Here is a 25,778-nt window from a genome sequence, read left to right on the forward strand (position 1 = left end):
TTCCCAGGGACGGAGACGGATTTGTACTTGACAGCTACCTAAAAGATTCGCTTTTGTCTTTACGCCCCGTTTGCTATGCCGAGGTCGAAAAAGAAATACACACGCTCAATTAATAATAAGTCAAAAAAAACAATAAAGACAACAAGCCTCAACCTTCTTACAAAGAGTTAATTAGAGGGGCGGGAAAGATGAAAGACCACATACACTGGTGTGGCAAACTGGATCAAAGAGACTGATTGATGACATCTCAGCGCGAAGCAACGGCGGCCAGACAACCACGTATTGCAATTAGACACCTGCACGTAAGCAGGAGACGATCCAGGGCACGGCAAATGATCCGCACCATTGCTAAATGGCTTGGAAAATAGCCCTGCCTCTAAACTGTGGGTACAAGCGCACGGGCGAGAGGGAGAGAGAGGAGGACGGAGACAAATTCAGGCGGAGTGAGAGCGGCGTAGCAGGCGAGACACGTGGCCACGGTCGAGCCACAACTGGTTTTGTCATCGATCTCGTGATGCCTTTTCCATCTTAGCGTGCCCGAATCCCACTTCACTGGGTGGCGCACCGCTTTGTGCGTCTGCATGTTAAAAAGCCCTTTCACAGATTGATCGCTGAGCCCTAATACGATTTTCGGGGAGATGGTGAAATTCACGCCAGCCAAAGTTCAAACCCTCTGCCGGCAGCTGCAAGAGATGGCGGCCGTCTCTCAGATTCAAGCGGAAGGCTTCGCGCTGAGGTTGTCACCCGGTGAACTTGAAAGGAGAGCCGGGTTTGACTCGAGGGATCTCAAGACCAAACAAAAGACGTCGGGCGAGTCACCGAAGAGTGAGGGCAGGATGGAGAGACAGAAGTGGCAGGCGGGCGGGCAGACACTGTCTACACTAGTGTTTTTTTTTAAAGTGGGGTTCGCCTGAGGGTGCCAGGGATGCCGCAGAAAAATGGAGAGAAGATAAGAAACTAAATAAAAAAATAAAATAATAGAATCATCTTTTTATTATCATTATTATTATTATTATAAAATATAATCGAATTATTGTTTAACCATTATTGCTAAATAATATAACATATAATTGCCTGCCAGTCTAAAACATTGCTCATGGTGTCATGTGCGTGAAGTTTGTGCAATTTCGAGATGATTTTCTCCTCAAACTAGCCTAGAATTTGCCAATTATTTGAGAAAAAAGGAGGTAGCATACATTAAGTATGGCTTTGTAGCCATACAGAAAAATGGCCATGATTGTTAGTTGACCATTATAGCATTCTTATTCTAAACAAACGTAACAATTACTGAATAACAAATAAAAGCAAGAAAAAAAAACAACTAACAATTGAAGCAAAAGGGGTCTCCGGCCACAAGCTATTTGGGAACATGGCATGGAAAGGTTTTGGGAGCCCCAGGCAGGTCTACACTACCACAGAACCTGGTTAAATGTGGTCTGTGTGTATTAAGCCATGGGAAAGTGTGCTCGACTGGCGGCTCACCCAGAGCTCCCAGCTCAGTGTCGGGCTCTTCATAAACTCAGATCTTTCTGTGGGATTCACTCATTCATTCATCTATTTCTCCACCCGTTCTGGGAAATAAGGAGAGGGCTAAGATGTTGTTGAAGTTCCGTAAGAGCCCGGTTCAAGTACAGACGATGGACGGCCATCGGCAAAGTGTCACTTGGCATGGCAGAAAACAACCACTGCTGTCTGAGAGTGAGTTTTTAAGTGGCACATGGAGGGGGATGTTTTTACCCGATAAGGGACAGGAGACACACACACACACACAGTTGGCAAGGTGCCAAACATCACCTACTCACCGAGACAGTTGTGTCCATCATGTGCCAAGCGGAAGCCATCATAGCATGTGCACCTGTAATTTCCCGGGATGTTGATGCACTCGTGGACACAGCCGCCGTTGTACTCGGTCGCGCACTCGTCCACATCTACGAGAGGGAGAGAGAGAGAGAGAGAGAGAGAGAGAGAGTTGACGGCAAAGGATTTTAGAGGCAGCTCTCGGAATATGGAAGCAATCTCAACCTCGCCCGCCGTTTTTTTCGCTTTTGTTTTTTATGTTGTTGTCGGGGAGGCGTGAGAATAATAGTTTTAAGGTTCTATGAAACACATTTGCTTCTAGTCATACTGAGACCGTAATGAGAGAATCAACATCTATCATCTGAAACCTAGGGATAGCTAGTGGCCAATTAACTTGACTCAGTGTCAAACCCTAAAAAACTCCCAGAGTTCCCGAAATTGGATTAAATGTTTCTGATAGCGAGCCCGGAGCATTTTAATTATCAAATTAAGACAAACTGCTCTCATGTGTACTAATTTTTGGCATCATCTTCTGATTTATTCTTGGGAAGGCTGGAACGAGCACATTTCCCCCAAATGTTAAACTTTGTGTTTGTGCAGTCCTGCAGACTGGTCTTGTTCTTGAGACGTGCTCGGTCGTGCCTCGGCCTTGACAATCTTTGGCCTCGGTCTTGCCTTGGTTTTGGACATAATGGCCTGGAGGGGTTTTTCAAAACCCTGGCAAGCTGGCCCTGGTGTCATTATTATCATACACCACATCTTCAAACGCAACCAATAAGATGCAACTATTGCTCAGTTTCTCCCAGCCCTTCAACTTCAGGAGTTGAGTGCCTTCTCTCACACGGACCACCATGATGCGTTTGGTCTACAGTTCATGTGAGTGGTGTCCTGTCTGTTCACACTTTGACACTTTGTTCGGTCTTGGTTTTAATTCGGCCTCAGTTCTGACTTGGTCTCAACATGTCTGTGTTGGTCTGGGCCTTGATACCCCTTGGGCATGATAGTGTCTTAGTCTTGGTAAAGGTGGTCGGACTTTGTCACTGGTTAAACTCTGAATGTGTAGCAATCGACGAGACATGTCAGTGTTCTAACTGTGCAGTGTGCAGTTTAGTTTTTTTTTTTTTTGTTCCAGTCTTTCCCTGTGCACACGCACACACGATGAAGTCATTTAGTACAATATAGCAAATTAAGAATAAGCCTTCCTCAACACGTCTCCTCTAATGATATAAGCATGAATGATGTAAACCTTACTAAAATCCACAGCTGCAGTTATTAGTTGCTTCACCTGTTACTGATATAACGGGGGGCAAATGCCAAGGCCCCAACTCATGATGCCTGGGTTTTAAAGGCTTTTACTGTCATTTTATGTCATATTTGATGCCAAGAAATAGCTTTTTGCGTTGGGAATTTTAATGTTGGCAATGCTAAAAAGCACATTAAAGCACATTCTGCCCAGTATTTTGTACTTTCTCCACTCATTACCCAGATCCGGCCAATCGTGCAAGTTATAAAACAACAAGGTGGGACTATTAGAGGGAGAAATTCAAGCAAATCCATTCGACATTCTACCAATTGCAGTTATATGTACATAAAATGTAATGGTTCTTTGTGCAGAAATACACTTTGTAGCCCTTCAGTGTACTTAGATGGAAAGACTATGAAGGCAGCATGGCAGCTAATGCCCCTCTGATGCATTAAAAAGGTCATTGTTCAAGTGTATTAAGGAGGACTGAGCTGGTTTCAATCAGCTGTTTTATTGTATTGTATTTTATTAATAGTAATTTCTACAAGCTTTAAATGGATCATCAAAAAAAATACAACAATAAAAAAACACCAGAACTAAAAACTGTTTCATCAAGCCTGGCCGCTGAAGATGAAGAAGAACGACACATAAACGAGAGAAGAAAGGATGTCGGAAAAAAAAACAGACTGCAGATATTGTTATGACAGCCTGAGTGGATTTGTCTGTAACTTTTATGGTGATGGCTTAGGGACCCGTACCACAGAGACCCAGATGAGGTGAAGTGAAAACCAAACGCACTTCCACTCGGCTCTTACTGGCCCATTTAGGGACGATGATCCCGGCATTTCAACTCCTCCCTGAGACTGTCTTACTCAGGGCATAATTGGATTTGACAGCTGAGTGATGGGAATGAAACAAAGAAACAATCTCTTGCTCCCTGCTCCTCCGCTTCCCACACATCTCTGTCACGCTCCCATCACAGCACACAATCAGCAGTTGCAACTCCACTCTCCTCCAGACTTGAAAACAGCCCCCAAATCAACACTGATTTTCATACAATAGCTAAAGATATGCAGTGAACCAGTGGTACTTTTACAGTTCACGTTCTATCTTTTCCTATTTAAAAGGGTAAATTCTAGTTTTTGATCTTTTCCGAGTGCATCTGAAATGCTCTACAACCTTCACAGGTGCACTTAATTCGACCTATTGTAAACTTTTGAATGCGGACGTCCGAGTGCTCAGTGTTTCAGTATTTATTGCATAATTTGTTTTTCTCCGAAAAGACGATGAGCTGCAAAAATCATAACACAGGTGATCCGTAAAACAACCACAAAGTGTTCTGCTGCAACAACAGTTTGTATCTACACTAAACAGTTCTTCATTGCCTCACTCACATATTGCCAACACTGTTGTTAGCTTTTGTTCTAATAATTACCTGTGATGCAGAAAGAACCACTGCAGGCTGCAGTCTACTTTACTGCCTTTCATTATATAACATCGCTGTAGTATGAACTTGAACCCAGAAGTCAAATATTCTTGACTTTTTGTGAGTAATGTAAGTGATATGGATTGTATTTCCCCCCTACTGATAGAAAAATGATTTTTAGGAAATTATCTTTCACTCCATAGGGGCATAACTTTCCTCCACGAGTGTGACGGTAAATATATTCATCAGAAGCCTTGTCTTGTGGGGATAGAGACGTCCGCTTCAGCTCTTTCTGACTCATAAAATCCCAGCTATTGCTCGGGGTCAACACTGGGCGAACTCTGTAATTCGCGAGCATCTGAAAAACAAATGAAACCATAAACTCTGAAGACATGCAGGGTGGAGGAGTTGAGAGTGAGCATGAAAAACTTTCTCCTTCCTGCTGCCCACTCGGAACTGCAATTGGTTCACCGCGCAAGTATTCAACATTCAACAAGGCAACATGCCCTTCAAATCTGATTACACAACTCTGCATTTTAATATTATTTATCCGAGTTGCTCCCAATTTTTCTTTTCTTTTTACCTGTCACCAACCTTGAAAATCCTAAAGGAAACTGTGAGGTTGATGGAAACCCCAAGCATTCACACATTCTTACAATAGTTTCAATAAAGCACACTGTTATGGCCCGCAGGCAGAAAGCCATGAAATGCGCTTGCTCAAATAAATGAAAGAATAATAACAGAAGGGAAAAAATGACACGGTGAAATATGGTTTTGTAATAATACGAATAAAAATTTGGGGGATATAATGATCTGGGGGCTTTGGGCATGTTGAAAAGGCTAAGAAAACAGACTTGCTCCTGACAGTCAGAGTGATCTGCCTCTGGCTGTGGAAATATTCGAGACTGTTTGGCAGACACTGCGACTGCCGTTTCAGCCACTATCTTAATTCTCTCCTCAAAGATGTTGTTTGAAATGTACTGGTGCGTTTCATCGTGCCACAAGAAATCTTGAAGAAATCTTGAAACCAAGTTGTCACGGAGACAAGACGCTCAAACCAAGCTTGTCTCTTGCCTGGGGGGGGGTTTACGTTTAGAGGGATCAGGGGGAAAAAAAAATATTGGCATGTCGTGTGTGTGGGTTTAATGGCAATGAAGAGTCTCGCTGAAGAATTTCATGCCCACTGCTACAAAAAAAGAAAATAGAAGTGAATTGACAAAGGTATTTACCTTCACAATGTTTGCCATCTCCTTTATAGCCAGACTTGCAGATGCATTTATATGACCTAACGGTGTTCTGGCAGATTGCGTCGATGCTGCAGTTGTCAAGCACCTCTGCGCACTCATCCACATCTAGAAAAAGAAGGAAGACAAGGTTGATTAGCTGATTGATTAATAAATATATAACTTAACAAAGAAGTTGCCGTTCAGGCCAAAGTTTAACCACTGAAACAGAGCTTTACTTCAATTTGTTATACCGGACTTCTTTCAGAGAGAAAGACAGAAAAAAGGACAAAAGAACAATGCATATTGTGTAATAATGACAGAAAAGAATAGAATAGAACAGAACTTAGTTTTTTTGGGTGTGCAATAATGACAAAGTGCAACCAAAATTCCCTCTGCCGCCAAAACTCAAACCCAGTGTGCGTCCTTCTGAGATTCTACATAGTTGCGGCTATAAACTAGGACAAGTTATTTTTAATGTCCCATATTATTAATATTTTCAGAGTATTGAAATAATTTACTTTTCATCCTGAACATCAGTAGAGCTGCTTCAAATAATTAATTAGTTTAAAAAAAAAAACACACACAAAAACAAAACACAAAACATCATATTTAGCCGTCTTTAGTCTCCCACAAAGACTCTCAGCTTAAGCAGTCTCCTAAAACCAAGGCTTTGTTGGACCTTCCATGTGAGGAAGGAGGCAAAAAACAAGGCGGCTGCTGTGAATCAGTCACAGACGGTGGAGAAAGTGTCCGGCTGGCCGTGTTGTCACACGTCTTCTGAAAAATGAGACACACATAATGCACCGTAAAGGATGTTCTTTCCTTATTTCAGGGGAGCGTATTGATGAAGTGATGGACCCACAGGCCTTTACAAAACAATGGTGGGGGAAATTTACAAAATGCGATCGATCTTTAATGTTGATTTTCAACCTTAACACTTAACACCTTATGTGCCCCACTAACATGAACCAGGGGAACATATATTGCACAATGACTTGGCGCACAAAAACGCCTGCCTTTCCAGACACTGTACACATAAATAATAATGTGCCCCTATTTATATGGGTGTGATATGAGAGTCCAGTTCACTCTTAATGGCAACCCCAGATATTTTGTGAGAGGAATAATTGCACAGTACAAAAAAGGGGGCAAAACTAAAAGCAAAGAAAGGCATGTCATATCTGGGTGACAGTAGAATAAAAATATTTTGTATGGTAAAAGCAAAATGTGAGCGGCTTTTCATCGACTAAACTGGAATACGTAAATTGTGGCTTTTAAATTGTCAAGTGAAGAATTAAACAGTATTCTAGTGACAATACAGATAGGATATGCAGGAAACAGATAGTCTGAGGACAGGAAAAGATAACAATGGAAATGAATGCAACCAGGAGCATGATTGGGTTTTTCCTCATGGAGCCCCTAATCTCACCAAATCCCAGTTAACCAGCCCAGGTGTTTAGGATTACCCCCCTGCACACAGGGAAAAGGAGTTCTTAACAAGGTTTACATAGCTTCCAATATCCACTCCTATCATAAGACATCTGCAGGAGCCAGCTGATCCCACTGGGAAATGACCTGCAACCTAAACCCCTGAGCTTAGCGTATTTGCAATATCTATTAAGGACACAAAGTCTGTTTTGGAAAATGGGGACAGCGGCAGTGCAGTGCAAAGCTTCCGCGGGATATCTGTGTCACAAAACTGACCCTAATATGTACATTACCATCCACCAATAGGAGTTTGAACGCACTGGGCAATTTTCATGACACAATTGCAGCTTATGTGGTATTAGATTTATTTGTGTTAGTCTGCCAAGGCAAAAATGCTCCGAGGTGGTATAGCCTCACAGTGCGAGCGCGACGCTAAGCCAACATCCCATTGAAAAGTTTGGAGAGTTTTCAGGAACCCTGTGGCGTTTACAGTCGGATGAAATATCGTCAGAAGCCCTCTGTTGTTCTAGAACAATAACGTCACACAACATCTGTTTTGCTCTGCAGTACGGGCCCATATAACATAATTGTAATGAATGTTTAGAATAAACCCATAATGATGTAAGATTTCTGTTCTAAGTGGTGTTTGTTATATTTGCTGCTTCTTGTAAGTGAGCGGCAACAATTTTTTTTTGTTTATGGCATAATCCATTCCTATACTGACAAATACAGAATCAAGCCTTTTTATGACCTACAAGGCCCCTATTGCCTAGCTGGTGACACTCAAGATTTAAATATATAAGCATGCTTTTATTTTGTTTACCAAGTTACCATTGCACAACGTAAACCACCGAATTAAGAAGTGAGGAGATCACTTGGGTAGCAGACTCTTGTCTAGGACTCATGGGGAAAAGAAACCACAAGCCTTTGCAGTTCATGGCCACTAGCAATTTGTTCATAACTGAGAGCTTATGCAAGCAAAATCCTGTGAGTAGATGAGCAATTTTTGACAATTTTCAAGACAGAATTTGTTAAAATAAACCACAAAGGCTATAACATGTCTTCTCACACTCACACAGGAGCCTGGCAGTGACACAACTTTGTTGCTTGTTTTACTGGTGAATTGAAAAGCATACTAAAAAAGTCTATGTGCAATTGACACACTCTTTAATTTGTTAGATTACAGGCCAACTCATAATAAGGAAACTTTGCTGATTAATATTGTGACCCAAATCAAATCAAGCACAGTAAAGGTTGGCACGAAATTTGCATATCTCATTTTCTTAAAGCTCTTTTGTACAACAACGGAAATATTGAAGTCTTTAGATATCTAAATGTCAACATGCTGTTGTAAAAATAAAAAAATAATGAAGAAAATAAAATGATGGCAAAAAGGCTTGCATTTCCCCACAAGCAGAGAGAGTTTAACAGTTAAACTTCTGAGCAACATAAAACACCATAATGGCTTCTCTCTCGCTGCGTACACAGTCAGTTTTAGTGAAGCCTGAGCTTCTCTAAAGCTGTATAAATTTATATGATGAGAGACCAACGTGAATCCTCCTGAGGAGCAACCTGGGCCTGTTCCTCTCAAACGAGCTCAGAGCAGAGGGGTGAGAGAGGAAGTGCTTCGCAACAAAGGAGGTATTTATCACGACATGATTTCTCTCACTGTCAAGTTTCTAGGTGCCACCTCTCACCGGTGATTCATATTTATCAGGACAGAAAGTCAAAGAAATCTGCCGTTTCATCTCGTTATTAATGCCCCCGTCTGGAGTACGTTTGCTTCATCTTTGCTGTCTGCGCGGATTCTGCATCTCACTTTTTACTAGGAGACAAACAGACATTAGCAATTGTACTTGCCAGTATACAATTTAAGTCTGCCATTGCAATTGACAACCTAGCATAAAAAATATGGACTTTTGTGTTTGTTAGATTGCTTATTTCTTTATAGCAAGAATGCTTCTTGGCAATATGTCTTATATCGTGAAGGTTTGGTTATTTCCCTTTGCAATGGTGCCACATTTGCAGGAACACGCATTTGTGGATGAGCAGCAGAGCTGAGTGTGTGGGTTGCACCCATGGAAACTTTTGCGTAATCTTCTCTGCCAAGGCCAAACAGCTTCTTTTGCTCTTGTTTTTTGGGCTCGTGGTGCCCCCAGGTACTGACTATCAGGATGGAGGAACATTATGTTGAATGATGAGTCCAGATTCTGCCCACAGCAGCTGGAGGGTAGTGTCAAAGTGTGAAAGAAGAGGCAGAGAACGCTACGCTGATCACTGGGCCTTGATGCAATCTTAATGCAGAGAGACACCGAGATGAGACTCTGCAACAAGGTGTTTTCACTGTCCACAGTCTGGGACCTGTCCTCTTAGATGAAGATCGGTCACCCCAACAGAACTGGCAGTGGTGCTCTGTTCCCTGGAGAAGTGGGTATACTCTTTCTTGGCCCCTTTTAAAGCAACATTGAGGAGTGAGTATACGCAATGCTGACAGAAAAATAAGTAGGTCTACTCCGTCTACCCGCGCATGCCCTGCACCACACTGCTGAGAACGGAGTTTGTCAGAGGCACCCTCCAATATCTGGATATCTGGAAGTGGGGAGGACGGAATGGCCTGCCAGTGTTCGACCTCACCAAAACCAACACAACAAAGTTGGCTGACTTGGGACAAAAGTTAGTTGAATAATGGGATGCCAACCCACTGCAGACACAAGATGTGCCTGGCTGTTGTGGTTGTGTATGGTTACGCCGCACCCCACTAAGCCTCAGCTCTTTGTTAAAAGAATAAATAGTTAAATACGTCTCGTCTCTTCGACGTCCACCATTGAATCTACCAAATGAGACTGGATGAGAAAATGAGCTATTTGTCACCAGCAGGGAAGATTTGGCAGTTATACTATGGGCACAACCCACATACTCGGCACTGCTGCTCATCCCACAAATGCATGCTTCTGATTAATGTGGCAACGTTGGAAAGGGAAATAGACAGGCTTTCCAAACGCTTTAGAATTTATTGCCGAGAAGCTTTGTTGTGACAGAGAAATAATCTACCAAACACACATTTCCATACTTATTGCGCTTGGTTTATGTCCGTTTCAGTTTATGTTTAATAGCTTGCTAGAACACAGTTGAGTGTAGGAACTGTGCAAGTTACGCAAGTACCACGTTCTGACACATTCTAACTTCAGTCAAATTTTAAATCATGGCAGATGCCTGCTTGCCACCCTTTTAGGGTTTCATACCAACAACGGCCTCTAGTCTGGAGCAGAATTGGATGGAACCGGCTGTAGAACCACTCCCTTCCCCAAAATCTCCCTCCTGTGTCCATGGTTAGCAAATCTGTGCACCAAACATCTTTTTGGATGTGCATTCGTGAGACCTTTTAACTAGCGCAGCTATTGAAATACCAATTTATAATAACACAAGTGTTTGCTTGCGGACAAATAAACACTTGTTGCTCTACACTCCAACTGCTCTGTGGCTCTGTCCGCACGAAACAAAAGACAAATTAAGACATCATGATTTAAACTGTAAAAGTACATGTCTGTCAAAGCAGTTTTTTACCCCCCGCAAAAAAAAAAAAAAAATACAGCCACAGCTACATAAAAGTTACTGGACGTATTCCAATAAACACACGAGCAACAAAAATCTTAACGTGCCGGTCTTGTTAGAAACATACCCGGGTGTCTTAGCCACAGAAATAAACATGTGGAAATCAATATATCCGTTGGACGAGTCCAGAGGTCTATCCTCGGACCACCTCGGGAAAAACAGCAATGTTTTCATCAACGCTGCACCAGTAATTGACTAACACAGCAGATGAAAGGACTGTCTTTCATTAGGTTTCTCTCATTCTTTAGTGTTTAGAACCACAGTTGTCGGGAACAAGTTAAGGCGGCGGAAGACTAAGCTGGCGTCCGAGACAAAGATGAATAAACAAAGTCAAACCGACAAAAACCGAAGGAGACAGCAGTGTTGAGCAATGCCCTGAGCACAATGGAGTCGCAGGCAGATCCGAGTGTGTGTTTAAACCTACTGACGCTCCGAACCCTGCTGGCGGCCGTCTGATTTTGTTGGATAAAACTAAGCCATGCAATAAAGAAGAATTATATTTCCCACCCTGCAACTGACCCACTTCACGGTCTATTAGACGCTCAGTAAACCTTAATTCTTTCCAACCTTAAAGCTTTAAATGCATTGCTGTGCGCAGCTACGGCAGGACAGCCACTTTATTTTGGCGGGTGGCGCTGGGAGGGCTGCGTATAAATGGATTTTATTGTCATTGTACTACTTTTGACACGTACAACATCTGTATCCTAACAGCAATGTGTTTGGAAAGTCACTTTCAAAAACCTTTTGGTGCATTCATTCCAAAAGAGCTCTGACATGCGAGGCAGAGCTGCCAACTCGGGGTCCTGGCCAAGGAGGTGAGACCCTGTCGGAGGCGCTTTTCCTCCCTGATTTATGGGCAGCTCCCGGGATAAGCAGCGTATTTAGCCCGGCAGGCTGGAAGGGTGTTAGCAGGAAAAGGACTCGAGAGAGGAGAGCGCGAGCGTGTGGGAGAACTGTAGGGCTCAAGGTGTGTAGTTCAAACATCGGGTAATGTTTACTTAGAGTGTTGAGACCCTCACTGTTTGCTTTGCCTCAGACCTGCCCACCGCCGCCACCACCACCCCCCACTCCGGCCCATCACCTTTCCTTTAGCTACAGAAATAGACTGAGTGGAGCAGGGACACCCATGGGTGTAGCTTTACACAAACTGCCTCCGGCCGACTACATACTCGCAGTCAAAAAAGCAGGGCCGGGCGATTGCCTTTCTCTGACAGAGCGACTCGGTGCCACACTGGAACAGCTGCGGTTTTCACGTCGGACACAAAACATGCTCTCTTGACTGAGGCATTTTCAGACTGAATCCATCTTCATTAAGTGTCGGTCACGGAGGAAGGGTGCCGGGTTCAATTCCATTAAAGGTGTTCCCAGGATCACAGTGTTTGTCGTACTGTGCGTAATTACAAAGCAATAAGCGATGTAATTATCCATCTCGGAACGACTCTTACACTATACTTATGGTTGTGGTTGAGCAGGATGAGGTTAAGGTCAGGATAATTACTTTCGGATACAGAGACTGAGCGGCTGCTCCGTGAGGAAGCAGGCAATCGACACCTCTTCCGAGCGATCCGCTAACGCCGTGTCCGAGGAACAGGCACGATGGCCTCTGGAGCGGGCTTGCCACGGGAACTTCAAAAATGATTGCCGACTGAGCTACTACAGCAACAAAAGATTCCCAAATGATTTAGCATCCAAAACAGGCTGCGTTGCCATGACAGTGTTTCGCAAAATAAAAGCAATATTTGTTAAATTTCAACAAAGTACAATAGCGATTTGCAGGTGTTTCCAATGAATGGTGTCAAGCGCATAAGCTGTAATTCTTAGGTTTGCTTTTGTTTGTCAACTTCTTTTTTTTGCTGTCAAGAATGGTTCTTTGATTTCTTGTAAAAAAAAATATTATATCTCCTCCTCTGTCCATTTTCACTTGAAGTGAGCTGGTCACGTGATCCCATACGTCACGTCCAGTGACGTGTTAATGCAAAAAAAGTGATTCCATGACACTTTTTTACGATATACCTCGATATCGATACGTCTGAGAAACCACCTCATGACAGCGTAAAAAACTTTCAGCGATACTTTTAGGTTTACTTTTAGGTTTTTCGAAGTTGAGGAGTTTCCATTACCAGTTTAATGGAAAACACAGCTATGACGCAGCAAAAACCCAAACCCTTCCACACAGTTCCCCCGTCCCGTACACAATGTGCTATGTTAATAGAGGAAGCACAGTGTGCCGATGGTGTGAAGCTTCTTTCCAACACTGCCAGAGCACACTGTGAAAATGCAGTGGGTTGCCTCGGTGTCTCGGTGCAGCACACTGACCAACATCCCGCATTGCCACAAAAAGAGAGGTTTTGAAGAAACGCAGACACCAACATGAACACAAAATTCCCGCTCCGACCTCCACCCCCACCCTCTTCTGCCTAGATCCCCTTCAGCTAATGAAGGAACACACTGTTGGCTGGCCGGCGAGACTAAAAAGTTGTGAATAAAAATATCACCTGCTTCCATTTGGGATATTTACACTTATCCTTCACACACACTAAAGGTTCAGGAATCCTGACCGCTTACTGATCCTGCGCTTTCAGCAACTCGGGATCAGAACTTCAAAAACGGCGGGACCCTCCCTGCTTATGTCCACCAACCGCAGACCCCTCTGAATAATCTGAGAGAGAAAATGATGGAATACAAGCTGGAAAACATTAACTGTCCAAATGAAGTCCAATTTCTTTCACCTCTCAAAATATGCAGGATGTTTTACTTTTAATTAACAATGCCTACTCAGCGTTGACTATTAAACTGCTTTATGAGATTATGTAACGTCTGAACTTGGCCTTGCTGTCATGTTACTTAAAAGGGAATTTTTCGTTTTTTCGCATTTTCTGACAGGGAGGAGTACTCTGCCTGCAAAGGCACTGCCTTCATGATGACTTGAGGGGGAAATAATTAGAGAAGCTACTGAACTGCTTCATGGAAAGTTGTGGGGAACAAACAGGGTTGGGTTTTTTTTTCAGCGGTTGATGCCAGCATTTAAAAAGCACGTCAGTTTATGACTGATGCCAGAATCACATTGTTGCAACAGTTTATCAATAAAAGCAAATGAAAAATTTGTAAATGTAGGCAGAAAATATAATGAAATAATATTTGAGAACAGTAAAGACATTGTTTTGTTAAGTAAATTAACTTTTTCAGAGGATGTCTACAAGTAATTTATTGTGCAAAAATAAAAGCAGGCAGCTTTACGCTCAAACTCACCAACTTCAAGCCAGAAGAAATACATTCTCACCACCGGTATGTGTTTTATGTATTTAGAGTCATTTTCATTATTTACTTACTACATATTCTATGAGTAAATATTTTTGTCAACATATTACATGGCGGGCGACACTGCCTTTCTGTGTGGAGTTTTCATGTTCTCCCTGTGTCAGCATGGGTTCTCCAGATTCCTCCCACAGTCCTAAACCATGCATGTGAGGTGAATTGGAAACTCTAAATTGTCCATAGGTGTATATGTGAGTGTGAATGGTTGTTTGTCTCCATGTAGCCCTGTGATGAACTTGCGACTAGTCCAGGGTGTCACCCTGCCTTCGCCCTATGACAGCTGGGAGAGGCTCCTGCAGACCCCAGTGACCCTGAGCTCAGGAAGAAGCAGTGCTGAAAATGGATGGGTGGATATTACATGGCTGAAAAAAAATCTAGAAGAAATAACTCTTTTCTGTTAAACAATTGCACCTTTCGGTCTGGGATGTCGTGACACAGCTCCCTTTGCCAGACATCTTGCACTTTAAATCAAAGAGTCATATAATTAAAGTCTAGACTGCACTAGACAGCATGGCAGAGCCAAAATAATTCCACATTGTCTTGCCTTCCCTGGTGCACGGAGCAAAATAATCACCTGCCTTGGACTCTTAGATTCTACTGTTCCAGCACTGGTACACTGTGTAATGGGGGTGCACATAGGGGGCATCATCATTTCAGCAGATCCCCTGACATAACGGCGCTGGGGCAACGAAATCCAGGGACACTTATCGTGACGCTGGGGAGAACAGACGGATTCCAACAAGTCCGAGCTCTCCACATAAATAAAGGGCCACTCTCTGTGCTCCTGATATACAGAGCGGTGCTGAACCTTTCCCTTCAGTGTGGCCTTAGCGGACTGTGACTCACAGACCTCCAAAAGAGAAAAAAAACAAAACACTTATTACAGTAATTAAGTGAATCATGGAGCAATAGTACAGTAGCGCTGAGAGAGGCTGACGCGACACTCTCTAAATGTCAGTGGGCTTATAGACGCTGCACACACTGAATAATTTAGCATTATTTGCAAGGGTTTCCCATTAGAGCCGGAGTGACAAGAAATTAATTTGTACCTTTCAAGGGACTTTTCACCGGCCTCGACATAACACCCCCCAACTCTTAATGACTTCTTGGCCTCATGCAGCATATTTTACATATGGGAAGGGTGGCACTTAGTCCAGCTGTACGCCTTATATTTATACAACCAGAGCTAACTGACATGACACTCTCCCCTCTGCACACAGCAATTACATTCATTGGTGGTTGCTTTAACCAGATACAGTACCAATAAAGATGGCAATGTAGCAATTACAGCACAAGTGTGATATTTTTAGTTGTTTCCTGTCAAACTGGGGTATAACGTGAATGGTTCTCTGTGTAAGCTGTGAAGCAGGCTTACGACCGGCGCTCAGCAAAGTGAACTTCATTGGGTAGCGACTGACTGGATACATTCTCCGCGCAAATGCTGCGAGACAGCACAATCACTTCATGCAAGCCTGGCACTCGGGGCAGACATGTCGGATATGTAATGGGCCTCCTCTCTGAGCTCTTTCTTTATTTAAATCTTAAAAGGGTTTACTTTCCCAAACGGAGGCACAAACATGGGGGGAAATCTTAAAGCAAAACATTCTACTTGGGAGAATAAATGTGAGAAAGCAGCAATCTTGCCATTGTGCAGGCGGCTCATTTTCAATTCAACATTTCTCTGCAACCAAAACAAGTAATTTTTCTAAAAATCAGCTTGGCGTTTTCTTTGATTTCTCTACATGAGTAGTGGTTGAACATTCTACTGTCTACAATACACTGCTGAGACATAAGGAGTTAAATAAGGATCTAGTTGGAGAAGCAGCAGTAGGTTTGGACAATCTATATGTAACTTGTAACCAGGGACATGTATATAATGCAGTAATAGAATAGAATATTATCTATGGTCTAGAGTAAGCCAGTTAGACTATTGCTGAACAGTAACAGACAGCACAATTCTTCAGTTACCCCCACTTTTGTTTCACACAAACACAAATTATTCAACATAAATTATTTTCACAATGCAAGCTCGTTTTTTGCAAACTACAAAAGTGTATGACTTCATTTATTAGTAATGTTACAGCCCCCAAGGAATCAGCGTGCTTTAATATTGAGAGATGCACGGCAAGTTTCTGGATAGAAAATAATACACTCTGAAAAACTAGCAACTAACTTTCAGCAAAAGTGATAGAAATGGAAAATGAATAAATTTCTCATTCTTGACTGACTTGTTTGCAAATTGTTAATTTAAGACTAACGAGAAAAAATGTAGGACTGAGAATTTAAGGTTATTTTTGAAGAATATTGAGGAAAAAAAAAAAGATTTATGATTGAAATATGAAACGTGAAAATAATTTACATTACCAGGAAGTCATTCAAATTAATATATTATAGGTTGATAAAAAGAAAGAGTATTTGAAGGAAGGAGTGAGCTCTTATAGACAGCAATAAAGACACTTTTCTGTGTGGACTTCAACGTGGGTTGATTAAGTAACATGGAGGAGTCATATGGTTTTTCCCAGGCCTCTGTCCATTGAGGATGTCTCATAATCATCAGCAAAGCCATTCCACTTCCTACCCAGAATGCATTGGCAGGAGCCCACCAAATAAATAATTTGGCTTTTTTTTTCATCTGGATTCCTTGATGTATTGGGTTGGATTTTTCCATTACTAAGCAGAATAAGAGCATTTCCTTTGACTTCCAGCAGTCTCTGAAGCTGGCGCTCACCATCAGGAATGTAAACACACACAGTCTGTAAACAAGGCTCTCTCTGACCCCCAACCCCCTTCTGACAACACTGACCACCACAGACCAGCCTAATGACGTCCCCCGCTGACCCCCTCCCGCCCCCCAAACACTCCAAAAAAAAGAGAGAGAGAGAGAAAGAGAGAGAGAGAGAGGGATGCAGCCCCATTATTCAGCCAAGAGGTCAGGAGAGGGAGCGGGGAAGCGGGTGACAGAGGAGCACGGCAGCCGAGATGGGATCTGCGCTCGGATCTCGCTCCGCGGTCACTGTATGGCTGATCAGAAAGTAATGGGACAGAAAAACAAATGTGGTATTCTGTGGTGGGGTGGGCTGGGCTGAGAGGATTAATGATCCAAGAGCCACTGCAGCTGAGGGACAGCGCCGAGCTACAACAGCATACCATCAAAACATGCAAAAAAAGAAAAAAAAATTGGGGGGTGGGGTGGGGGGTCTCCAGAGGTGATTTTAAGCCCAGGGGGGGCCGGCCAGACTGCTGTCAACACTGGCTCTATCCTCCCCCGAAAGCAACAGGGATGTTGTCAGCACAGTGCAGCATCTGCACAGAGAACAAAGGCCCAGTGACAGGGGGAGATAAAAACAGGACAGAGCTCTCTCATTTTCGCTGCCACAGTCCAGGGAAGCACCACGGGCCTCATTTGGAGCATATTGTTCGGATTAAAGCCCGGGTAAATAAACAAGCTACAAAACGAGATCTCGACTCCTCGCCCATGAGCACTAATGACTTTTACCGTCGCAGGCCAGGCAGCTCTCCCGGTGTTCCTCAGAAAGTTTAGTCACTTTTAAATCCTATTTTGCCCTCCTCCGTCGCCGGCGGGCGACCATTCCAAATGAGGTGACGCACTGTGGTCACTAGGGCCTTTTTGCTGTCTGCTGATAAAGTGATTTTCAGCTTGAGGACGGGTGAGAGTAAGTTCCCCGGCAGAGGGATGACAACAACTGATGGGCTCCCCTCGGGAGTGGCAGAGAATTTGCAAGGAGCCCAGGTTAGTGTTTTTCTCCTTTAGGAGTGACCTCACACATCCACTGCACACAGACTGTGCAAAAAAATAAAAAAACAGAAACAGTTGGAGAACGGAATAAGCCCACACATTAGGGTATGATTACAGAATCGCCATTTGACGTGAGCTGAAATAAGGTGGGAATGGAAATCAAACTCAGACACACTGAAAAAGAGTATTCATACTTTTGAGATTAGTCACATTCCTGAAGGAAAGTTGGATCAGAATGTCCTTTTAAAAGCCTGGAATGGGCACACAACTACATTTCTTTGTGTTGTTTTTAGACCAAGAGAAGAAGACAGAAGCCGACCCCGCAGCAGTTGAACTACAAGGAATACATATTACACCTAATTTGATTTATTTGCGTATTGGTGTTTATTGTACTTCCGCGTACTCGATCATCCCCCACAGTCTTAAAAATACAATATGACAAGTGCAAATACTGGTTTGTTTCTTCACTGTGGCCATGGAAACCATTGTCAGCTCAGCCATCATGTCCAAGTTCCTTAAACAGAAGAGCAAGTTTGTTTTTCCCCTACAACAACTGCATTCTTTTATAACACGCAAATGGCAGGCAGGCCTAATATTTTCCCCTTAGTGATTTTTCAGTTTATCGCCCAACAACACTTTTCCAATGCTGGGACGCAGTGAGTCTGAAACGACTGCAGTTGACAATAATAAGTGGTAAAGCAGCTAAATTAACAGTCACCCACTGGCCGGACTTAAAAACGCAAATAGCTACTGTACATACACAGAGACTCACACCAGAGGGCGGGTTGAAATTACCAATTAATCTCACATGCATGGATTGTAAGAGAGTGTCAGTAGACGGACTCGGGGAGAAACAGGCTACTCAAACCAAATGGGCCGAATCCTGGGTCCCTTCAAGGCGACGCTACCAAGCCCTGAAACTGCAAAAAATTTACACTACACAAATTGAGTTTGCCAACAGAAAATGTGCACAACAAATAGAAACATGCCTAATGGAAAGACATCCATTTTACTGACTGCCGACACCTCGGAAAAAGTAATAACGCTAACATAAGGTTGCATTTGGGTGATTTGAAGAAAGCACAGAAATAAAATGTATTCATTGATTTTCAAATTTAAAAGTCCCATGATGCATTTAGCAATAAAAAAAAAAACGGCTCTGCAAGCCACAATGTTCCAGATGCCACAAGACGTAACACCTGCACTGCAGAACTTCTCAACAGTCATATGGACTAATCGTAAAAATTGGATGCAAAATCCTTGAGTGTGATTTGAGATGATAACCTTTCTGAAACGTTGTGGCAACGTGAGGCTTTGCCTTGCATTCCATTTGCAAAAAGCACAGTTATTGCAACCAAAATAACCCTGGCAAAATGTAGAGCGTCCGCTGCAATACCTCTTCAACTTACAATCACATCAAATCATTTAGCGATGGTGTTGAATCAACATTTTGATGGTACTGCTTCAGTTTGGAGTTGTGTTTGTTGAGGATGTAAAACTATTTCAGCACACCGTTGTGGACCAGACGTCGCCTCACAGCAAAGTGCAGGCAAGGCAATGAAAGGCTAGGAACCAGATAGTGTTACAGAACAAGTTATAAAACATTCCCTCAAAAATATGTCACAACATCTAAAGAGATAATTTGTTTAGTTTCAAAATCAAGATTCATGGGATTTGAGGGACAAATTAAAAAAAAAAAAAAAAAAAATTAGCAGCAGGAGCTGCTAGTGCTGCTAGTTTCCATGAGAACAGTTTCCTTTGGACTTTTTTCTAACACCTGTAAAGGCCAAGCAGCTACTGGCAGTCAGTCATTACATGCCTTAATATATCTGCATGAGTGTCGTCTATCAGAGTGAAGTGCATTTCTAAAAATATATATTTAAAAGCATATATTAAAAGAATATGCTACTAGAGACTAAAAAAAGCATACCGTGTGTCTTAAGACAACCTACCAATATCTTCTTAGAATTGCAAGACATTTCAGGAAATAAACAGCACTTAATTTTAATAGCAGCAGAAGAGGAAGAAGAATGAAGAATAAGAATCTTCAACACTGCAGCAATATCAGCACAGTTTTACATTCCGGCAGTTGGGATGAAAGTGGGCAAGCGTCCAGAACGAAGGCTCATTGAATTGCCTTGAGTCAGAACGTGTACAAGCCAGCATTGGCTAAACATGTGCCTGTGAATATGGCGCTCACTGTGTATGAACCTGCAGAACTGAAAATCAATCTGAAGCTTGAAGGATTTAGAAAGTGGGGTAGGAAAAAAAAACTGAACTGTTCCCTGCCTTTAAAAGATTCTCCAGCAAGCACTTTTGTTGTTTTTTTACAAAACATCCAGCAAAACAAATTTCTAAAGCTTAAAAGGACGGAGAGGGAAGCGTGGGATGGTGCTACTTCAGCAAAACCAGCCGACGAATGGAGAGAAGCTATCAGAAAATACTGTCACTACTATTGTCGGTGAAGTTGAAGTTATTCTTGTGTATTTTCCCACTTCTTTTGGAAACATCCTTGGAAAACGCAAGGGGGTGAAACAGCTTGTCAGAGTTCATTAGACAACTTGCTTCCTTCCAAAATGTTGTGCAATAGATCAGTTTGAAATAAGCAACATAACACCAAGCACTAAAACCCATTTGTAATTTAGAGAAACATTTTTACAGAATTTTGCTTCTGCAGTAAATATGCGTTATTCTTCTTAACGTGCATCAAAAGGCTTTTTGGAAACTCAACTCCGACTCTTACCTTGGGAAGTGAGGGGACCTCTCCTCGCTAAGCGCAACCCTATCCCGTCTAAAAATCACTCATCGCACACACATTCACTTGTCCTCACAAAACACCCGGAGATCAAAGTCGCCTTTGTGATTCATACCACATTGCTTTTGGACAGAATTGTTATCAAGTGTTTTCACCGCTCGAGTGCTGCCATGCCAAGATGACAATCTCTGTGGTCTCTCTGCTGCTCTGTAACAACATGTAGAGCGGTGTTGAAGCACCGCTTGGCAGCCAGATGCTTTCTCAGAGTGGATAAGAGAGGCACGATTGATCGCCCCACCGCCCATCCCACTAATCAGCGGGTAACCAAGTCCTACCCGTGGGTCCAACCTGCCTCACAGACTGCGATCAAAACGGGGCGCGCAACAGTGACTTGACACTGCGGGTCTGCTGTTGCAAAAATGGAAGGGATAAGGAAAACAGAAAGAAGCTCATATTGTCAATGGAGGTACTTTCTACTGGGGTGAAAAGCATTCTGAAGTTGGAAGTTTGCCGACCTGATTTTAAAAAGTTATCAATGATCATTAATAATAATGACTCTTTTTTTTTTTTCTTTCTCGGAGTGATTGATTTAAAAAAAAGTTCCCCTTTTTAACAAGAAGTACAATTGATCGCACCACTACTCAGCGAGGAACCAAGTTTTCACAAGAGTCTTTTTTGTGTAGGGCTGTAAATAGAGGGCTGAATATAATGTGCACTAGAGATCTGTAATGTTGTTGTTTTTTCTTTTAAGTGCACTAGGCTTCTCCCCTTGAGCCCAAGATGAAAAATTAAGATCCGAGACTAGGTATAATATGGGACATCTAATATCCCAGGTCATTCTGATGGCCTGGGATATTAGAGGATATTAGATGTCTTTTTCCCCCCTGGTTGGCCTGAATACGTCTTCACTTTGCCAGCAGTTTGAAAAAAATTACCTCACAAAACTACAACAACAAACTGTTGCACTGAAGGCTGAAGGGAACTTTTGCCTTCCTGCTCAAAGTCACGTCAACTCTGAGAGAGGGTGAGTCTAACAGCCAGACAAATACCATCGCAGGAGCTTGCCAGGAGTCAGGGTCAAAGCAGATATCACACGGCCCGAGAGACAAGGGAGCAGGTGATGAAAGACTTCTACCGAAAGTGGTTTGCAATAGTTAAAGAATAGATTATTGTGCTCAAGGAAGACGAGCCTCGCCCCTCTTCCGGCTAGACACAAAATATTCAGAGAAGTTCAAGGCCACAGCAACATGCAGGGGGGAAGAAAAAGGCCCATTTAAACTGGTTCTTTTATGTGGTTTCGCATACAGTTTCAAAGACCTCAGAATCACCACAAACATAGCGCCGTACACTCCCCCCACAGCACCAATTACACGTGTGCACACACGCACAAACATGCACACACTACAGTGACACTTGCTGCATACGGCGCCATCAAAAAAGTACCAAAAGTGAGGTGGAGCGACACTGAATGAAGTGTTGGACAGGATGGAAGAGTAAAAAAAGATACACAAACAGACATACGCATATACAGGTATGTACATGTGTCAATTGATATACGTGTATCAAGTCAAAGGTTTGGACACACCCAATTAATTCATTGTCTTTTCTTTCATTCTCATGACTACTGACATTGCAGTTTCTCACTGAAGGCATCAAAACTACGTATGAACACACATGGAATTATGTAGGAAATAAAAGTTTAAAATAACTCAAACACGTTTTATATTTAAATTCTTCAAAATAGCCACCTTTCATAAAAAGCATATTTAGAGTTATTTAACGTGTTTCTCTTTGCTGCATAATTACAAATATCTTGCTCATATATTTGATGTCTTCAGTATCCATCTGCAGTGTGTAAAGATAAAAAAAAATTTAAAAAAATTGCATACTGACCTGTAGTGTGTCTACATTCATATAGACAGATATGTATATATTTTTTCTTTTCTGTTTATTATCCCTGACACTTGTGACTAGGACAAGATGACAGACTGGCAGCGGGACTTTGAGACGCTGTGTGCATGAAGTCTCTTCTGACTGACAAAAAAAAAAAAAAAAAGCAAGCTTACTTCATTAAGTGCAAAGGAAAGGAAGCACAAGACAAAGCAAACAAAGCAGGGGGAGGTGAGTGTGTGAGTGTGTGTGTGGTTGGCTCGGGTGAGGGGATCTCCTCTCCTTTCCATCTTGCCTTAAGACACAGACGCAGGCGGCGGCTGCGGCGGCGGCACCTCTAGGTAAGCCTCCCCATCACTCGGGCCTCATATTGCCGGAGCTGCCTGGTTCCCACAGTGCAGTCCAGTGCGGGATCTGGCTCTCCTCCACCGCTCAGGCGGCCCTGCCGTCTTTAAGACCCCCAGGCCCCGGAGCAGAGGTTACACCAACACTGCCAGCCACGGCAGCATGTCAGGGCCCACACCAACCGTTGCCTTGGTGCCGCCGCATTAACGAAGAGCTCCCGAGTCGGCGCACGAGGGAAAGTGATTTGCCATGACGTCTGCGGCTCCCCTCTTCTTCCCTTTTCCCTCTCTGTTCCTCCGCTTGTTGCTGCTCGCTCAATCAGAAAGCACCTCTCTCACTGTCTGTCTCTGCGCCCTTAATCTCTCCTGCCCCCCACCTCCCCTCCTCACCCACCTCCCACCACCACCGCCGCCACCATCTCATTTTTCCCCTCTTTGTCATTCTCTCCACCACACATTCTCCAGTCTTCCTCACTCATTCCGCTGCCCCCCCCCCTCATGGAATCATGACGGACGCCTGAAACGTCGAGCCGTGATGAGACCGGCGCTAACAAAAGGCAAAGAATCAAACACGCACGTTGAATGAACGCTTATTTGACAAACGGTGCAATTTAGTTCAAGTGCTGCGGGTTCTCCAAGTTTTGTTTTGTTTGAAAAAAAATATATATAAAAAAAAAACAAAAAAAAAAAACTGCACATCACACGCAAACTTGCCCATGCCACGTAGCAGCCACTTGCATCAGGGGTTTGATATCAATTTCATTTAGATTCAAAATATACTCCAAGAAAAAAAAAAAAAAAAAAAACACTGGGGAAGGCGGCAGTCGCTGCACTTTCACTAACAAATAGCAGCCGGAGAAGCATATCAAGTGGCTTTTCACGGTGTTTACACTCAGTGGCCGACAAACAGGTGCATGCCATTAAAGCCCAACAGTCCCACTGCGGCATTCCACGCAACAAGGAAGTGTGTAATCGATGTTCTGGAAAATAAAGTGAGAAAAAAGTAGTTCTAATTGCAAAATGTAAATATTGAGTTTTCCCACAAGTGGGGGCAGACCACCCAGGATGCAAAATAGTCACCCACCCCCTTTCTCCTTTTTTCCTCGTCGACCGCCAGAGAGATGTCTTTTTGTGTGCGCGAAACATCACCGACCACAATCAGCACTCACACAGAAACCGTGATGTGTCTTTGCATGCAAATACTTCTGCTGGCTCCAGCTTGGCATTGTGGGAAAATTAAGTGCTGAAAAACCTGCGAGGGAGAGAGGACTGAGTGGGCCGAGAGCAGGAGCGGTGCGACGACCCGCGTCTTTCATGTTCCTGCAAGGTGCCAGACTTTGGATTCAGGCTCCTCTTGTCTGGTCAAAATAATTTCTCACAGGGCGAGAGAGTAAGAGGGCAGCCGGCTGGGCAGCACAAGCACTGTAGCTGCAGTGTCTGACAGGCGTGAGGTTCCCTCCGAGTGTGTGTGTTACAGACTGGTGTCAAATACTTGTCTGAACTGTGACAAATACCTCCAGCTAGTCTCACTACAATTACCTGCAGGATTGCTTAATAAACCTGAACTGTTCACACTGCTGACGCCGTGTGAAGATCAAAGAGGACCTGCCTTTTTTTTTTTTTCTTATTCTTAGTTTTTTTTTTTTTGTTTTTTTTTTAACTCAAAGTACGGACAACACTTAGGCAAAATTTAATTTGCGCCTTGGGTCTGTATAAATCAAGCAACTGAGCTCACTGATGCAACGAAACAGCAATTCACTGACTGCAACATTAATGAGTAAACTGGCAGATAACCTTTGAAAATAACCAAACAGTGATGCAAATCCCCCCAAAATCCTCTCACAAACTATTAGGAGACACTTTTGAAATTTTTTTTTTTTTTTTTCAAAAGCCAAAAATAAAAGGAGTCACTTTTAATGTAACACAAGCAGCTATGCACATCCACATTCCCTGAGGCATTTACAGATTAAAAGAGAGCTCACACAGAAGAGACACACAGACGTTTCAAAACAAAAAAAAAAAACAAAAAGAAGAAAAACGCTCCTACCTGGAGTAGTTTTACTTCCTGAAGCTGACTGCTGGACAAAGGCGACCAGGCACAAACCTACAAATCCAAAACTCGCGCGTATCAAAGCGTGCGCATACATGTTCACCTTAAGTGTTGTTGAACGCGAGTACTTTTCCCCCCTCTGATCTGTGATGCTCAGGAGCATACGCAAGTCTGTGTGTAAAGTGAGCGGGCGCGCGCGTGCCGCGTGTGTGAGTGAGTCTGTGCGTGTATGTGCGCGCGTTGTATAAAGGTCTTATTTCCTGAGAGAGAGAGAGAGAGAGCCGCCGGTGGTAGGACACTGCGCGATCCCCTTCGTTTCCCCTCCTCACGCCAGCTTATTGGAGTAGCGAGTGATCGCGGTCGAGGAGAGTCTGACAGTGCGCGGCGGAGGAAGGCTTCACCGCTGTTATCATGTTTCCAGCCAGAGCCAATGTCAATTTGGGAGAGGGAGAGAGAGAGAGAGAGAGAGAGAGAGAGAGAGAGAGAGAGAGAGCGGAGGGGGAGGAGAGAAACGAAGACGCGTCTGCGCCGCGACGCGACGCGCTCCGGAGCCCCATCTCCCCCTCCGACTGACTTGACTTTAGTTTCTTCAGTCATTGTCGACGTCGTGCGCGTTACATCCAGTCTGGTGGCTGGCGCTTGACTGACCGGCTGGCTTAAAGGTGGGCAAAGCAGTGGACGCGCGCACTCGCCCTCGCCTTTCCTCATGCGCCAAACACAAGTGTCCCGCGTCACGTCGCTGCGGTGAACGCGTCGGAGGGGAGGGGGGGGGGGCAAAGAGGGCGGCTGGGCGCGTGAGCTACTCGCAGAGAAGGAATAATAGTCTGCAGATTGTACTTTAGGGTTGCTGTTTCATTTCAGCCTGGCTCGATTAACAAACCAATACGTGTCCAATTTCGCCGGGTCGCGAGGCCAGTGTGTGATGGGGGCTGGGG

The 25,778-nt window shown here is 43.5% G+C and overlaps 1 protein-coding gene across 2 annotated transcripts in view; it reads right to left on the minus strand.

The window, feature by feature from the left end:
* The window catches only part of scube3 (signal peptide, CUB domain, EGF-like 3), an 82,989-nt gene extending 57,724 nt beyond the window's left edge, over positions 1–25,265 (minus strand). For both annotated transcript variants that reach the window (XM_076042197.1, XM_076042196.1), the window contains exons 1-3: positions 24,841–25,265; positions 5,696–5,818; positions 1,803–1,928 (exon numbers count right to left, since the gene is read on the minus strand). In XM_076042197.1, the coding sequence (XP_075898312.1) occupies positions 1,803–1,928; positions 5,696–5,818; positions 24,841–25,006 (415 nt within the window). In that variant the 5' untranslated portion in view covers positions 25,007–25,265. The remainder of the gene's footprint in view (positions 1–1,802; positions 1,929–5,695; positions 5,819–24,840) is intronic.
* Between the last annotated feature and the right edge of the window lie 513 nt (positions 25,266–25,778).

The sequence above is a fragment of the Nelusetta ayraudi genome, unplaced genomic scaffold (genome assembly GCF_046127955.1).
Source record: "Nelusetta ayraudi isolate G7.1 ecotype Tasmania unplaced genomic scaffold, CSIRO-AGI_Nayr_v1 ptg000070l, whole genome shotgun sequence".
In the NCBI taxonomy this organism is placed as follows: Eukaryota; Metazoa; Chordata; class Actinopteri; order Tetraodontiformes; family Monacanthidae; genus Nelusetta; species Nelusetta ayraudi.